Genomic DNA, 17,541 nt, shown 5'->3' with positions numbered 1-17,541 from the left:
CTAAAGAATGTTTAATTATAAATATTTTATCATTTTACTTATAATTTAATTATTAATTAATTTTTAATAAATATAATTTTAATATTATGTTTTCTTTTCATTCACATTGTATCGTTAGTGTAATAAAATTTAATTTTTATAATATAAGTTTTCATCTCTTCTAAATAAAAATATATCTTAAAAATATTTAAATACGCCTAAATATTTACATGTATAATATAAAATTTTAATGTATTTATAAATTATAATATATATAAAACTACAATTTAGAAAAATGAATTGACCAATTTAACCTTCGTTATTCATATATTATTGAATTTTTCATTTTAAATATTTTTATCATTTATAAAATTTATCAAGTTTATAAATAATAATTTTAATTATATTAGAATATTTTGGTAAATAAATTTAGTTAATAAGAATATCTATCATACTTATAAATTAGAAATCGGATATATTTAAAAATTTAAAATGTATGGGAAATTATCTCGTCAATAGAATTTTCAGATTATTTAAACGATATTAGTAAAATTTATCAAGTTTATAAATAATAAAATTTTATTGTATAACTTAAAGCATGTATGTCTGCGTTTGAAAAGCTATAAGGTAATTGGACTTGATCGTAATTGTTTGTATTTACCCATATAATTACCCTCGGTTTTAAACCCTATGATTGTGTGCTCTGATGACCCTTATTTTAGTAGAACTTGCTAATTATAATGGTTATCCGAGTGTGTTTGACATAGATAATTACAAGCCATTGCACCTAAATATGTGATTTTTCCAACATGCAATTTTATAAAATATTATTAGGACGAGATTTGAACTTAAGACATTATGATCTCTAAAGCTTCAACATAAACTATTTTAACCAAGCTTCATTTGATTTTCATATAATTTTAATAAGTATATGTTTTACATAATATTTTCACTCACATTATAAATATGTCATAATCTATTATTTTCTAAGTAAATATATTGAGGAAAGGATGAATTTAAAATGGGATAATGTCAAGTGTCCTTTTAATTATTTTATAATTTTACTATGAAATAATATTTGGTACGCTTCTAGTAGAGTTGTTAGACTCTGTAAGTAATGTCTGAGGGTTGATAAGTGTTCTATAATTGTATAGTACAATACTGAATTTTTAAAAAAAAAAACAAGAAACATGACAAAGTTTTAAAGCTAAGTGGGGAATAACAAAAGCATATCGTCAATGTACCAAATACTAGCATTTTTTATTATATCTTTAAAAATATAGAATAAAATTAATACACTGTCAATGAAGTTTTTAAACTCTACAAATAAAGTTGAGTTAACAAGTACCCTATAGCCATTGGCGAAGCCAGAGGGCTAGCAGGGGCCCTAATCCCCTCTAAAATACAAAATTTTTCATTTATAACTTTTAATTTATAAAATTTTAAATTAGTAAGAATCAAATTGTACTTTGACTCCCTTATAAAAATATAGACTATTAAAATGATAAAATTATATTTTAATTATCGTAAAAATATACCATTTAAATCCAAACCCACAAAAATTTTTTTCTACCTCCTCAACTTCCATATAGTAAAATATTAAAAGAAAACCATGAAGAAAATAAGAAAGGAAATGAGAAGAGCGCGATTGGCGGGCAGGCGAAGAGGGTTGACTTTATACAGTGAGAGAGATGGCCACGCAACGCATCTATATCTCCATAACCCTAATCCAACGGCGCTTTCTCCTGTCTCTTTCTTCACCAACGTCACCTCTCCTCCTAATTTCTACTCCGTACCTTTCCCTTGTACTTTTATATACATATTTGTATACAACAAAGCAAATAACCATTTTCATCAAAACCAAAACCAAAACCCAAATTCGCTTTCGCTCTATTCTCTCTTCTTTGGTTTTGGATGATGTTCATACACTTTTTTCTTTTCTGTGAATTAAAATAATGTGCGAACAGCAGCAGCAAGTGACGTTCATGGAGATGAGTAAAAACAAAGGCGATCATCGAAGCAGGAGAAGATGTATGGAGGAAGGAAGGGTTAGGGTTGATATGAGTGGCATGTCACTGGATTCCTTTCCATTTCTTTCTCTAAACTTGGCTACTATCTCCAACTTAGACCTCTCCAATAATAATCTTGAGGTATGTATATTCCTTCCTATCTATCCATCTTCTTTTCTTTTCATTTCTTTATTTTATATCCAATATTTTTCTTTTCATACAATAAAAACTTATTGTGTAATGAACAACCATGGTATTCGTGTCTCTGAATTCATTTTTGATTTAATTTTTCCCGGAAAATATCCAGTGGCCTCTTATTATTTTCATAAACAGCTTAAAACATAATGGTTCAATAAAATAATTTTGATGCTTTTTTGCTAAAAAGTTCTCAAATATTCGGAAAATGGAAAATAAAAAAAAAGTAAGTAAATTCAACGAATAATCTCCATAAAAAATATATATATATATGTTTTTTTAAAAAAAATTGAATATTGACATTTCCAACGAGGGTAGAGTGTTTGGTCAAAAGGAAAAATAAAAAAGCTGAACTACCGTATTGATCTTAAACCCATTGTTTCTTTTTTATGGATAATCGTATAAAATGATGGGGGTGAATATAACGAATCGAATACTACAAGGACTGTTTGTGAAATTGTTATCCAACAATATTTATTATTATTATTTCGAATAATCTTATTAAAAGTTCGATCATGTCTATTTTTCTTTACATAGTACCAATACCTAGAACTACTCATACCATTTCTCTAACCCATAAATAGAGCTCGAAAGAACAATTTTAACACATACTTAAGATGGCTAAAGGATTTTAACAAATATTAAATACGTATATTTCTTTAGTTTAAAACTATTCGGTATGAGTAGATAATCATGAGTCGAATTTTGGGTAAGAAAATTTTTGTGTGCCTACGAGGGAGGTTATGATATAATATAGTATGTACTCTGGTGTACGTTTTCTTTTTTGTTCAATCGTAATCTGGCGTACGTTATGAACGTTGCTGGTTTTGGTTTTATTATATTTTTAATGTTGATAATTTTGTTGTGATATTCAAATCCTCAACACTGTCAGCTTTGCATTGACCAGCTTTATAGCAATTAGTTGAATTAGTTAATTAAATTGACCGATTTATTTAAAAAAACAATGGGAATGACGCAAGTGTTTGAGCTGTACGAAATTGTGGAATTTGAAAGTACAGCCTGAAATAAATAAATAAATAATTAATTATTTTTTAATAATCTCATTACCCTCCTCTTTGAAGTCTTAATTTTAAGGTTCAGCCACTTTTAAGGTTTGAAGGGAATTAAGTAATGTAAATTATTTGGCAGAGCATACCAGAGTCATTGACCGCCAGGTTACTAAACGTGGTGGCCTTGGATGTGCACTCCAATCAGCTTAAGTTTCTACCAAACTCCATTGGTTGTCTGTCTAAGCTCAAGATTCTCAACGTCTCCAGCAATCTTCTCCGTACTCTCCCTAAAACGATTGAGAACTGCAAGTCCTTGGAAGAATTGAATGCTAACTTCAACCAGCTTAGCGTGCTGCCAGACACTATTGGATTTGAGCTCATCAACCTCAAGAAACTGTCAGTCAACGCAAACAAGTTGGGTTTCCTGCCTCAATCCATCTCTCACCTCACATCCCTACGAGTTTTGGATGCACGCCTTAATTGCCTCAGGTTTCTTCCCGAGGACATGGAGAACTTGATCAACCTAGAGGTTCTCAACGTAAGCCAAAACTTTCAGTGCCTTGAAAACTTACCCTATTCCCTCGGCCTTCTCGTTTCCCTTGTGGAATTGGACGTCAGTTACAACAAAATAACAGGTTTGCCTGATTCCATTGGCTGCTTGAAGAAGCTCCAGAAGCTTTGCGTGGAAGGAAACCCCCTGGTTTCACCACCCATGGAGGTGTTTGAGCAGAGCTTGCAGGCGGTTAAGGAGTACCTGTCTGAGAAAATGAAAGCCGGGCAAAGCCCCCCAAAGAAACAATCATGGGTGGGGAAGTTGGTGAAGTGTGGGACCTTCAATGGCAAAATAGGTGGCCGGCCGCGGGGGGAGAGAGAGGGGTTCATCATGATATCCGAATATAGGTCCATCGAGGGTCTCGCTTCGCCTCGCTACATGGGGTTGTTGTCACCTCGCCGACTCTTCTCGCCTCGTAAGTACTTGACCAAATGAGGAAATTTTGAAAACCAAACTTTGGTTTCTTTCTACTTCTTAGCATATATGTTTGCTTTGCTGTTTTAAGTGAATTTTAGTATAGAGTAATGTCTGTATATGCATGAATGTGATGGTAAATGATGAACCGCACGTATGTCTCATGTATGTGGGTTGAAGTTTAGCTTGCTTGACTTTGAGTGCTCTCTTGGTCTGTACATAAATGTAATGTCTTGTTTGCAAAATATTTGTTGTCATGTGCCTAATACGTTTACTTAATCCAATATTTTTGTTTAAATTTACATTTTGGTTATCGTTATTTCAATTCTAATAATTAAATCACAAGCGTTATCGATTGGTAGCAACTTGATCACTTTTTGTAGCAGCCGTTAAGTGCACTTGCATCTCAGTGCGAGTGAAAGTCATGCCCTTATTGTTGAGCTTCTTCTCCTTTATAGATATATATTTTTTATTTATTTGTAATGTTTTTTGATTTTATACAATTAAAGGGTTAATACTCGCACGCGCAATGTTTGATATTTAATTATAAATTTATATTTATTATCTTAATTATTTTTGGATTATTATTTGGTATACCTTCTATTTCTTAAAATTAAATATAACTTAAAACATGTGTTAAATTTTAACCTCTCATAGAATTAAAAATTTTCATCGTCAATACATCAAATAATTAATCATTACTTTTCAATTAAAATATTTAACCATTCGTGTTAATGGTATACTTTAGATTCATTTCAATCCTCGTAAAATCTACAATTATAAAATTAATATTATATGATAACAAAAATTAATTAATTATTTATTTATTTTTAACTTAAAAGTTCTAATTTAAGAAATTTATTCTAAAAATCAAATGTGAGCACAAAAATTAATATAGAATTTTTATAATCCTTTGCTCATAAATATAAAAAAGAATAGTAAATGTCTGATTGGTATTCTATTAATATATTTTCACATATTACAATCTTGTTTAATGTAATGTGTATTTTTATATAAATTTTGATATGCTAATTATTTATATTATATAAATTTTCACATGTTGGCAACGTCGAAGGCAGAAATTCTTTTGGGGGTCGAAATTAAATTTTAATTTTTACAATAGTAAAATACAATTTCACCATTTGAATAGTCTATATCTTTATAATTTTTAAAAATAAATAAAAATTTATCACTTTTAAAGAGATATTCAAATACAATTTTACCTTTAAAGGATTAATATGCACTTATGTCAATCAAATACAAAATAAATTCACTCAAATTACCATAAAACTAAAACACAAAGTTAAACTCAAATCACTATAAAACAAACAAATTAAACTCACAAACTAAAGATTTTATTTTTTCATTCATTATTTTCAATGCACCACCAACATTTTCTCTAATGAAGGGTATCAAGCCTTCTAAGTTTTCAATATCATTCTTCTTAAAATTTGAACCCATCATTCTCAAATTATCAACACAAAAGATTTATGCTTTGAAAGATAAAAATAATAAAAATAGTAATTAGTTAGTTAATTAGTTAGTTAGTTAGATTAAGAAGAAAATTTAATCAAGGCAATGTTACAATTCTAAAAAAAAAGAAAAAAGAAAGAAAGAAGTGGTCACCCAAATAATATAAAATCAAACAACACTGTATATACAAAAATTTTCAATATAGCTCCTATAAAAATAAAAGCCAAAAATGTAACTTCCAAAAAAATTAAAATATAATAAAGAAAATTAATAACAATAAAAGCATTTTAAATATATCAAAAGAATTAAAACATTATAAGAAACAATTAATAAATAATAAAATAATATTTTAAAAATTCATTAAAATAAAACGCAATAATAAATTTTAAAAATAACATAATAAAATATTTATTATAATTACCAAATTTTGAACACACATTTATAATAATAATTTAATCTATTTTTTATTTTAATATCGTATATATTTTATATATTATTATGATTCATTAGTTCTAAACCATATATTTCATTAATTATTGTATATTATTTTTAAACACACATCTGTATTTTAAATCTATAATTTCCATATATATTATGCATGTGATAGGATTTCTAGTATACATTAAATCTTTTACTATAGGGTGTTAGAATCGTAAAATTCTTATACAAAACTTTATAAATCATAAACCAAAATCATCATTGGAAAATTTAGACATTACATATATAATAAGAGTAATTACATGTTATTATTTACTATCATAATAGGTTAGCCCAAATGAAAAGTGATCTAATTTGATTATGGTTTATTGGGGGGTCTTTTACAAAAATAATACAAAAAAATAAAACAATACCAAAATAATATAATTTTTTTATTTACCAAAATAATACAAAAAAAACAGTTGAAAAAAAAAAAACAAACCTGAAAGAAGAGCCTGCCACATGCGGCACCTTTGGTGCCTGTGGCAGAGGCGGCACCAATTGTTCGTATTTTGGCCATTTGTTCGTATTTTTTTCCCAGATTTTATTACTTTTAAAAAATATACTATTTTCTAATTTTTTATTTTACATTATTTTAGTACATTATGTTTGAAATGTAGTAATTTAGTGTTTTTTAAATAAATTTAAAAAAAATCATTATTTCGGCCCTTTGTTCGTATTTTTTTCCGAATTTTTTACTTTCAATAAAAATATATTATTTTCGTATTTTATTATTTTACATTATTTTAGTACATTATGTTTGAAATGTATTAATTTACTGTGTTTTTAAATAAATTTAAAAAACCTTTATTTCGACCCTTTGTTCGTATTTTTTCCGAAATTTATTACTTTCAATAAAAAACACACTAAATTAATACATTTCAAACATAATGTACTAAAATAATGTAAAATAAAAAATTAGAAAATAATATATTTTTTAAAAGTAATAAAATCCGGAAAAAATACGAATAAAGGGCCAAAATACAAACAATTGGTGCCGCCTCACCACAGCACTAATGGTGCCACTGTGTGCGAACCCTTCTTCGTGTTTTTTTAACTGTTTTTTTTGTATTATTTTGGTAAATAAAAAATTATATTATTTTTTATTTTTTGTTATTTTGTAAAAGACCCGTTTATTGGGCTTTAATTTTTAAATAAAGTATGGGTCAAATATGTGTAGATACTCTAGTAACTAATTTCTAATTGATGATGTGCTGATTAGAAATTAAGACTAATGTGCCAAAGTTATATATATTGGGGTTATGGTCCCCAAATTACATACAAGGTAACTTTTTTAATATCATATCTTTAGAAAAGAGAGAGCCACCTTCATTAGATTACTTGTGTGCTAATTTGGAAGATAATAGATTTCAAGAAATCGATGAATTCAGGTACGCTTCCGCATCTAGTTTTGTTCTTAATTTATTCTTGAGGATTTGACATAACAAATCCTGGTTTACAATTTTAATTTTATATTAGATATTATTTACGGTTATAACACTATCATGTCAAATCAATAAGAATAAATCAAGAAAAAGACTAAATGTGGAAGCGTACCTGAATCCATCGGTTTCTTAAAATCTTTAGGTCTTATGGTTTTGACCTTCCAAATTAGCACACAAGTAATTTTGAGAATGTGGCTCTCTCTTTTCTAAATATGGATATTAGAAAAGTTACGTATGTATAATTTGGAGACCATTACCCTAATATATAACTTTTACACATTAACCCTAATTTCTAATCAACCCATCATCAATTAGAAATTAGTTATTAGAATATCTACATATATTTGGCTCATACTTTTAATTTGGACTAATCTTTTTACGATAGTAAACAATAACATGTAATTACTATTATTATACATGTGATGGTCGTATTTCTCCAACAGTTTTGAAATTTTTAATAAAATTATTTGAAACAATATTCTTGAATTTGACAATAAAAGAATTACAAGAAAAATAAAAATGGATTCACGAACATGGAAGCATAAGGCTGGCTTGACCAAGAAACAACATTGGTATGCATTAATTGCTGCATGATTGATTCCATGGCGAAATAAATAATTAAAAGTGAATAATTGATAATTCATTAATTGCATGGTTGACGTTATCAACTGCTTAGAATTAATTTATGTGGTTACTATGAAATTAATCGCATGCTATTGACTTTGGTGTATGAAAGTAGGTGAAGTTAAAAAGGAAGAAAATACCAATTCGATAATGTACGTTGTTGGGGATTGACCCGTATAAATAACGAATAAAAAAGTAGAGATGAATAAATGTAAAAATTTTACGTGAAAAACTACTCTGAAGAGGATAAAAATCACAAGCAAAAAAGACTTTACTTAATGAGAAAATAAATGAAGAGTACAAGATGCAGAAAATAACCTAAATGAGCAAAACCCAAAACTTGAATACAAAGCTATCTCAAAAACTCTCTGCAAAACTTTTCATCAAATCTCACGAAGAGATATTATGTCAACTCTCTAAATAGGGTTACAAAGACCCTTTAAATAAGCTAATACTAAAGTCCTAATATGACTAAAATATTCCTAGACTAATCGAAGTTTAATTAGGAAAAGATAGCAGAGTTTAATTGGGAGAAGAAACTCGGTTGAGTAGGTCGTGACGTCATGTTCGGCTCACCGGGATGCCATGCATCGTGTCATTAGGACGACGGATTCTTCTCGTCGGGATGTCGGTACTGTGTCGTTGTGACATTGGCTCTTCCTTGTCATGATGCCGCCGTCTGTTTCTTTCAAAATGCGAGGTACACTCCACAGTGTTTTACCAAAATAAAATATTGGAGAGGAGGAAAGCTTAGTAGCTTGTATTGTATTGAGATTGAGGAACAACCTCAAACCTCCTAATTCTTCCATAATAGTAAATTAACTACAGTTCAACTAACCTTACCAAGTGAATATTCTTGAAAACAGCTTCCACAGTTCAATTCCTCGGCAACCTTACGGACTAGAAGAACTTGACTCAAATCAATGGCCTCAACTACACGGGCCATTTAAACTTGATCATTAACTCTCTTGATGAATCCAACCATTCACTCAATTGGTTATCCCAATTTGTTCTTCGATGGACCGAATATGACAATTACAGATCGCATTGGTTCACCAACTATATTCCATTTAACATTGAATAGAGGGGCACCCTTTCTCGATTTGATGCTAAAATGATGTTGTAAGACAATTGAGTCTATCCCCTAAATCAGATAATTTACGAATATCAATGTGAAAAATATTAAGTGTTAATATTCAAAATCTCACAATTCAAACACTGAATTTTTATTAAAAAAAAAGCAAATAGCAATGGTGGTGGCTGTACCATGCGGCCCCGTTTCTATTCCAACAGTATATATATACAATTAACGGGAATAAATTATGTTAGGATGATTTTAAAATATATAGTTTTTAGATAGCAATAATAAAATGTCACATTATCAATTTTAAAAAGGTTTAATATACTATTCGGTACTTAAATTTAATATTTTTTCTTAATTTGGTACCTAAACTTTTTTTGGTCCAATTTGATACCCAAACTTGACACTTTTTCTTAATTTGGTACCTAAACTTGATACTTTTTCTTAAGTTGGTACTTAAGCTTTTTTGGGATCCAATTTGATACCTGAACTTAACTCTTTTTCCTAACTTGGTACCTAATCTTTTTTTTGTTTGATTTGGTACTTGTGAAACGTTTTACAAATTACTCCATTATACTAACAATGTTATTTTTTTTATGAAGTAGCAAAAATAATCAATGTATTATTGATATGTGATAGATGATATGATATATTTTTTTATTTTATATGTTCAATTACTTTTAGTTTTAATTAATTAGTTAATTATTTTATTTATTGAAAATAATGAATTCGTTTTAATGTGGGGTTTTAAAAATATTTAATATTAATTCATTAAGCATAGCTCAATCCTATTTTTTAAACATGAGTTTCCTCTAATACGACAATATTTTTGTAGCATAACAAAATAATTTTAACACCGTTAGTGTGTTGCGTAATTTGTATAACATTTAATAAATTTAGGTACCAAATTAAACCTAAAAAAGCTTAGGTACCAAATTAGGAAAAATGTCAAGTTTAGATTCTAAATTAGGCCCAAAAAGTTTAGGTACCCAATTAGGAAAAAGTATCAAGTTCAAGTACTAAATGTTATATTAAGCCTTTTAAAAATATAAAAATCTTATTATACATTCATCCATATTTAATATCTTCTCTAACTTAATTTAACTTTAATTAAATTACTTAAAAATTAAAATTCTAATAAATAATTGCAATTTTTAAATCATTTTAATTTTTTAAATTTAATCATCTTTTATTTTTGCTTTCAAATCGTGTTTCATTTTTATGTAGTAATTTTTTTAATTTTTAATTTCTAGGTAGGTATTATTTATTTATTTTTTTAATTTTAATCAAATTTCAGAATTTGATAAAACCACAAATGGTGGTTATAATTTTCAAAGTTTTATTTTTTACAAGTGTTTTTTCTATATTTTCAATGGTTTATTTTATTTTATTTTATTTTTCAATTTGTGCTTATGATTTTTATCAGTTTTAATTTTAATTATTGATTTAAGCATTTTCAAACTTTACATTTTCCTAAAATTTTAATTATTTTAATTAAAGTGAAATTAAATTAAATATGATATCGTATGTGATTGAGTATAGAATAATATTTGTATCTCTTTGAAAATTGATAATGTAACAACCTAAAAATTATATATTTTAAGATCATCCTAATATAAGTTATTCCCAAAATTCTTTTGAAACATAGATGAGTGGTATTCTCGAATCTATTATAAAACATGAATTTTCTAGCATAAAACTTATCGGTAAAAAATTCCTTGTTCGATCTCACGACAAAATAGAGACAGGAGGGAAATTAAAAAAGAATATTCTTTTAAGATAAAACGGTGAAATTGAATATCAATTTATAATGAAAGTTGGTTAAATTATCTAAAAATATCGATTTAAAAAGTAATTGAGTGATTAGGTCGGTTTCTGGCATATTTACCAAAATAGACCGATTTCTGACGTATTGATTAAAAAAGTTGCAATTATTTTAACGTTGTTTAAGTATAAAAACTTTTTGTAATGTATTTTCCATTTGTTAGGAAATATTTATCTTGATATTTTAGTGTATTTGATGTACTATATTTTTATATTTATTTTATATAAAAAATTAATACACCAAACCCATGATCGAGTTTAGCTTCAATCCTTTAAACTCTTTTGTTTTTTTTAACTTGTATACTTTATCTTCTTTGCCATTAACAATAAAATCTTCAGGTTGAACAATTTCATTATAAGTTTTACTCATTCTAGAATTACTCATAGCCATTCTCTAACCCATAATGGAGAATAATACACTTTATTACAGTTAAACCTATATCCTGCTGCATTAACAATAATATTTATGTTAATTGAACTATGAACCAATCGGTATTGATAATTAGACTGACAAATAGGAATAATGTAACTATGATATAGAATTAATTTCCTAAAATGCTTGTTTAAATTACATTAGTATTTAGTATATGATGATTTTGATTATTCAACTTACATATATGCTTTACATGTGGCTGCCGGCTTTTAATTATTTTTATGCACAGTAATGGTACTACTAGTGAGACACGGCAATTGGAAACAGTGTTAAGAAGTAGGAATATCCGCAACTCAGTGAGTCAGAGTGGAAACAGAGATGACACTGCTACTGAAACCCATTACTCGGCTATCTCTCTTCCAAACCCATTTCCAGATTAATAATAATAATAATCCAAGAGCAAGAGAAACCTCAGTATCATGTAGTTGGAGTCACGGAGCTCACAAAATTGTGCGTGAATTTGATCCCAAAATCCCCATAGAGAAAGCCATCACTCCCCCCTCCTCCTGGTATACTGATCCCTCCTTTTATGCTTTTGAACTCGATCGTGTGTTCTACAGGGGTTGGCAGGCTGTTGGTTAGTATATTCACACCTTGTTGCATAATATTCCAAGATTCTTTACTTATATGGTTGAATTTTGATTCTGTTTTTTTTTTTCATCTTTCAGGGTATACTGAACAGATACAAGAACCCCGTGATTTCTTCAGCGGCAGGTACCACTCATTTATCTAATTTTGTAATAATATACCCACTGAAACCATAATTTGGCTAAGATAACTTTGAAATAATACTGCTACTATCTTGTGGTCCTTGGGAAATTTAAGGGTAGAGCAAATGAAATATGATCAATTTTTTTTTCACGTGTAAGAAGGATTGAAGTTTTCTTGTGTTCATGCAGACTGGGAAATGTAGAGTTTGTGGTATGCAGGGATGATAATGGAAAAATAGCTGCTTTTCACAATGTTTGTAGACATCATGCCTCTCTTCTTGTGTCTGGAAGTGGGAAAACGTCTTGTTTTACATGCCCTTACCATGTAAATCTGTTTGTCTCTTTTGTGATTGACTTAATCAACATCCTGATTTTTCCATGTTTTTGACCTTAAATTGTTTTAGCTTCTTTTATTTCTGTCTCGATGTGAAACTTCATCCTAATCTGCAATTGGGACCTTATGCTGTTCCCCTCAAATTTCCCTTTTCCACTTTATGTTATTTTTGTTGACTATTGTTCAAGTTGCTTTTATCAACAGATGGTACTTTACACATCCAAATATTCCAAAGTGGAAAATCCTCACAAATTAATTTGTGGCAAAATAACGATTCCTCTCTTGAATAAACAACAATTCCTTTTTTATAAGTGACATCTTTGCACCATTTGTGCTGTTCCGATATTCCAATTATGACTTGAAAATCGCAGTAGTTTGATTAAACTCTTCTTTACTTACCATTTACTACTAAGATGCCAACCAGTTTATGCACTAGATATAATCCAAATCCAATATTTTCTGCAGGGGTGGACATATGGTTTAAATGGAGAACTTCGTAAAGCGACTAGAATTTCAGGAATAGAGGACTTCTCCATAAATGTATTCCGTCGAGTACTTTAACATAATTGTTTGCCTTTTTGTTAATACAACAGCAATCTTTCTTTTTCTTGTGTGATAATTTCCTATCAAATTAATAACTCTGGATATTTGTTGTGATTGATGATAGGATTTTGGACTTGTACCTATAAAAGTTGCTACTTGGGGACCATTTGTTATTCTTAATATGGACAATGAGATTTTACAAAAGGACAATATTGATACTGACAACGTTGCAAGTGAATGGCTTGGTAGCTCCTCTGAATTATTTAGCCTTAATGGAGTTGATACCACACTAACTTATGTTTGTCGACGTGAGTACATCATTGAATGTAACTGGAAGGTGCGTCTCTGTGGTTCATGGCAGCTCCTTCAATTTAATTTCTTGCTCTTAGCTTTTTATGATAATACCTAAATGATATATGGAGTTTCCTTGTAGCTTTAATGATGCTGTCTGTATGCTTTGTCTTCTGATAAAGCATTAATTATTATTATCACTAGCACTAACGACATTATGTTGTCTTGAATATTAAATTTCATATTCTCCATGTTAATGATTATATGATTGTTGTCCAAAGCTTGCTGAACATACATGGAGATGGCTAGTTGTATTTTGTTTCTTTTACTTACAGGTATTCTGCGACAACTACTTGGATGGTGGTTACCATGTGCCATTTGCACACAAAGGCCTTGCATCTGGTCTTTCACTTGATTCATATACCACCTCAGTATGCTTCGGTCTGACCTTTCTGCTAGTTATATTTAAGATTAAAATGCTATTTGTTTGGCTTGTAATGTAATACGGACATGCTTAAACATGTCATGTTTGATGTTTCTGATTTACTCTTTTCTTATATTGCATCACAGTGTAACAGTGATAATTGTTTATGAATAGATATTTGAAAAGGTTAGCATCCAAAGTGCTGAAGGTGGCTCTAAAGAGAAGGAAGATGATCGGCTTGGATCAAAAGCTTTTTATGCTTTCATTTATCCAAATTTCATGATTAACAGGTCTTTATGTCTGTTCACATTTTATCACTTGCCTTTTGTCTTTCCACTCATTCCAGTAATATATATTTTTCTATTGATCTTGTAGGTATGGACCTTGGATGGACACCAATCTGGCAATCCCATTGGGACCAAGGAAATGCCTGGTAGTGTTCGACTATTTTCTTGAAGCTTCTTTTAAGGTAATTTTATTTATTATATGATATTATATGCTCATTGTAGTTTTAGAATATCAAACACGTGAAAACATAGTATTCACAATGCATAGTAGTAAGCAAGTGAATAATTTTATTTTGTACCTATAAGCTAGATACTTTGAGCAAGGTAAAGTATGACACTTGCAACGATTAAAGAAAGGATAAATACATCATGTAAAAAGAGGATAAATGTTGTTTACGGCATGTTTTTGGATTCTACCCGTGTTGTTAGTCAAATACATAAGACAAACGTGAACTGACATGTTTAGTTACTAGGCTTGAATAGCAATGCCTTCTTTTTTATGCTTTCACTTGTAATATACAAGACAGAGGAATAGCGACGACAAGATGCAGCAGGTCTGGATTTTCTCTATGTCGGTTCTTGTAAGGACAGTAGATGGAAGAAGAGAATGTTGTTTATATTCATCTTAAAGGACTCTGCTTCTTCCATCTACTGTTCCATGTATAAACACTAGTAAACTTCCGGACTTTGAAACCACCCATAAAGCCTTGTCTATCACACAGTCTGCAGGTGACAATTCTCTCTACATATAGTTGGCACGTTAGCTTGCTAGAAATAAGTTCTTCTAGGATATGCATGAACACAAGCAGCTCATATGGACTCAGAACTGAAAAAAAAGAGAAAGGGTCCATAAGTGTTTTAGGATATAAGCAATCACCGTCAGGTTTTTAAACTGGATGAGCTGTAAATGGCCTGCATAGAATAGTTGCCTCTTAGATGCCCAGCTATTTCCTTTTATTAATTTGTGGATTAAGCATCACTGACAATGTGAGCAGTGAGCCTACCAGAAATTAGAGGAACTCCTGCATGCTTACAGGCAACTACCAGGTTGAAAGCATATAACCTGTTGCATCTCCTGAAGAATACAGGATTCACACAGGCAGCAAAAATTTCAGACTTGGCACTGGATCAATTTTCCTAGTTGAAGACTTGAGATTTGAGGTTGGTAACTTTTAGAAAGACAGAAGCCCTTCCACCCCAAGTTGTTCTATCAAAAGCAAGGTTGGGTACTTCTAATTATCTATGGGAGATAACTGGTGGAAACCTGTCTGTTTTTGAGACATGAATGTTGGTTGTAGTCTTCCGAGGGTAGACGAAGGATGACATATTTCCTGATGTTGTTATTTGTTCAGGAATGAAAGGAAGGATACTGTAATACTGAGTAAAACAATCATCTAATGCATGCACCATATTATCCCGGATAAAGAAAATAGTAGCCTTTTGATTACAGATACTGAGTGTCACTCTGCAACCATGTCTATGTGCTTCTCTATGCACAATATGTACTTGGAGAATGATGATTGCATCAACCATTGTTCACCTGCCCTCAGTCGCAGATGCATATACATAATTGTCTCTTTTCCCTGTATCAAATATTTGACTTCGTTTTGTCGAAAAAAAAAGTCTGATTTTGTATTGGTGAAAAGATAATTAAGCGTTTGTTTAAAATGTGAAAGATTCTGCATGTAAAGCTGCGAATTATGAAAATATTTTGTTTAAAAGACTGTTTAGATCACGGCTTTGATCTTATCCTGCATAAAGAAACCATTCAGCTTCTTTTCATTAGATTGACAGTATATAATCTTCGTGGGCTCAATAACTTAAGTGTTGCTAATAATATAGATTATAGAAACTAAAACTAACATTTATAAATAAGGCACCTTGAGAATTGTTCTAATTCCAAATTGAACTTTCTTGAAACTATCTAGTGTTGTTGGTTATCACTGAATGGTTTAGGTGAAAAGCTCCTTCAACTTTTGGATGGCAAATATTAAATGCAAAGAATATGTCTATGTAAAGAGTAATGAAGGCATATATATACCGCAAAATCTTTTACTGTACCTCTATGTCTTGAGCTCTGAATTCTGCACATATACTAGATACATGCTTCTATTTTTGTGTAAGTTTTAGAGTATACAAGGTTAATGATAGGTAATGTTGTTTTAGAGGAGACTTATGCTTGGTTTCATATGCATTAGCCTCTCAAATGTTGTGTTTATGTATGTTGGGCAGTTCAAAGTGCATGCGTGTGTGGGATGCTGACATTAACCAGGGTTTGAAAGTTCCTCTTACATAATATTGATGTTTTCTACTTGTTATCCATAGTTGCAGTCTGTAGAATTCAACCATTTTTCTATTTTATTATAGAGAAGATTTTCTGTGCGGCATGTATTCTGTAACTCATTTCGTTTTTCATGTATTGGTAATATGGTTCCTATTTAACCGAGCACTTGTTTTGGCCTTAGGATGACAAAGCTTTCATTGAGAGAAGTCTAGCGGATAGTGAAAAAGTTCAGGTACTAGCAAATAATCTCTGGATTTTTTTGTATGCTCAAAATTTACTGTTATCTTGCAACCTCGAAAACCTGTTTAATAACCAAGGAAAATACGCAGATGGAAGACATTAGACTGTGTGAAGGTGTTCAAAAGGGTATTGAATCACCTGCATATAGTACTGGAAGGTATGCGCCAAATGTTGAGAAGGCCATGCATCATTTCCATTGTCTGCTTTATGATAATCTCATAAACTAATTCACCTTGTATGGGAAAAACATTTGAGAATTTTCTTCTGTTTGCCGAATGCTTTTCTAAACTGCTGCTTAGCATTTATCGAATAAGGAAAGAGTGAGAAAGGCGTACGGGTAGTCCTTGGTATTCATGTATATGAGGGGGAGGAGGCAAGGGAGAATAGGGGGAAAGATGAGAGGGTTTTGGGGAGATAGTGAACACATTTGGGGAGTGAAGTCTTGATGGATAGGAGCGAGAGGAACACTTCTGGCATGGTAGCTAGAATGGAATAGAGTTATGATTGAAAATCTATTCCATGGGTATGGTATAAATTTGTAACATAATATAAACATATAATAATTATTTAGTTGGGTGGAATGCAATGGAATGAGCAAATTGTAATAATAGCTTTACACAAAAAATTTAGCCTTTCATTTAAATTTTTATCTTTTTGGCTCTTAAATTTGTATTGTTTGTCAAATCATCTCAAAAGAGATGAAAAAGTTAATCACGTCAACAAAGTTAGACGTTAATTTCTCCATTTATTTTGGGGGTATTTTGACAAACAGTGAGTTTAACAGCTAAAAGAAAGGAAAAATTAAATGAATGTTAAAATGATTTTTTTTTGTAAAGTTGATGGGTAAAATAAGTTATATGCAAGAGGGGGCAGGTGAGTAAGAAGCAAGAGATCAGCAATTAACCATTCTT

At 30.0% G+C, this 17,541-nt stretch overlaps 2 protein-coding genes across 4 annotated transcripts; both read left to right on the top strand.

Moving 5' to 3' along the window:
* Nucleotides 1-1,823: 1,823 nt before the first annotated feature.
* On the top strand, nt 1,824-4,462 carry LOC105778837 (plant intracellular Ras-group-related LRR protein 6). Its single transcript, XM_012602599.2, has 2 exons — nt 1,824-2,129; nt 3,333-4,462. The coding sequence occupies exons 1-2, from the start codon at nt 1,935-1,937 to the stop codon at nt 4,179-4,181; spliced, it is 1,044 nt and encodes a 347-aa protein (XP_012458053.1). The 5' UTR covers nt 1,824-1,934; the 3' UTR covers nt 4,182-4,462.
* A 7,269-nt stretch (nt 4,463-11,731) lies between these two features.
* LOC105779921 (choline monooxygenase, chloroplastic) lies at nt 11,732-17,273 on the top strand. Of its 3 annotated transcripts, none has more exons than XM_052629816.1 (10): nt 11,732-12,094; nt 12,186-12,231; nt 12,417-12,480; nt 13,027-13,101; nt 13,229-13,441; nt 13,731-13,826; nt 13,994-14,109; nt 14,195-14,288; nt 16,572-16,622; nt 16,708-17,273. In XM_052629816.1, exons 1-10 carry the CDS (start codon nt 11,836-11,838, stop codon nt 16,855-16,857), a joined length of 1,164 nt encoding a protein of 387 aa, XP_052485776.1. In that variant the 5' UTR covers nt 11,732-11,835; the 3' UTR covers nt 16,858-17,273. The 3 variants fall into 3 exon arrangements, with proteins under 3 accessions (XP_052485776.1, XP_052485774.1, XP_052485775.1); XM_052629814.1 differs by having other exon boundaries at nt 11,733-12,094; nt 12,417-12,552; XM_052629815.1 differs by having other exon boundaries at nt 11,734-12,094; nt 12,417-12,552; nt 16,720-17,273.
* The last annotated feature ends 268 nt before the right edge of the window (nt 17,274-17,541 follow it).

The sequence above is a fragment of the Gossypium raimondii genome, chromosome 4 (genome assembly GCF_025698545.1).
Source record: "Gossypium raimondii isolate GPD5lz chromosome 4, ASM2569854v1, whole genome shotgun sequence".
In the NCBI taxonomy this organism is placed as follows: Eukaryota; Viridiplantae; Streptophyta; class Magnoliopsida; order Malvales; family Malvaceae; genus Gossypium; species Gossypium raimondii.
The sequence above is the reverse complement of the archived record's forward strand: the minus strand, read 5'-3'. Positions and strand labels throughout refer to the sequence as shown.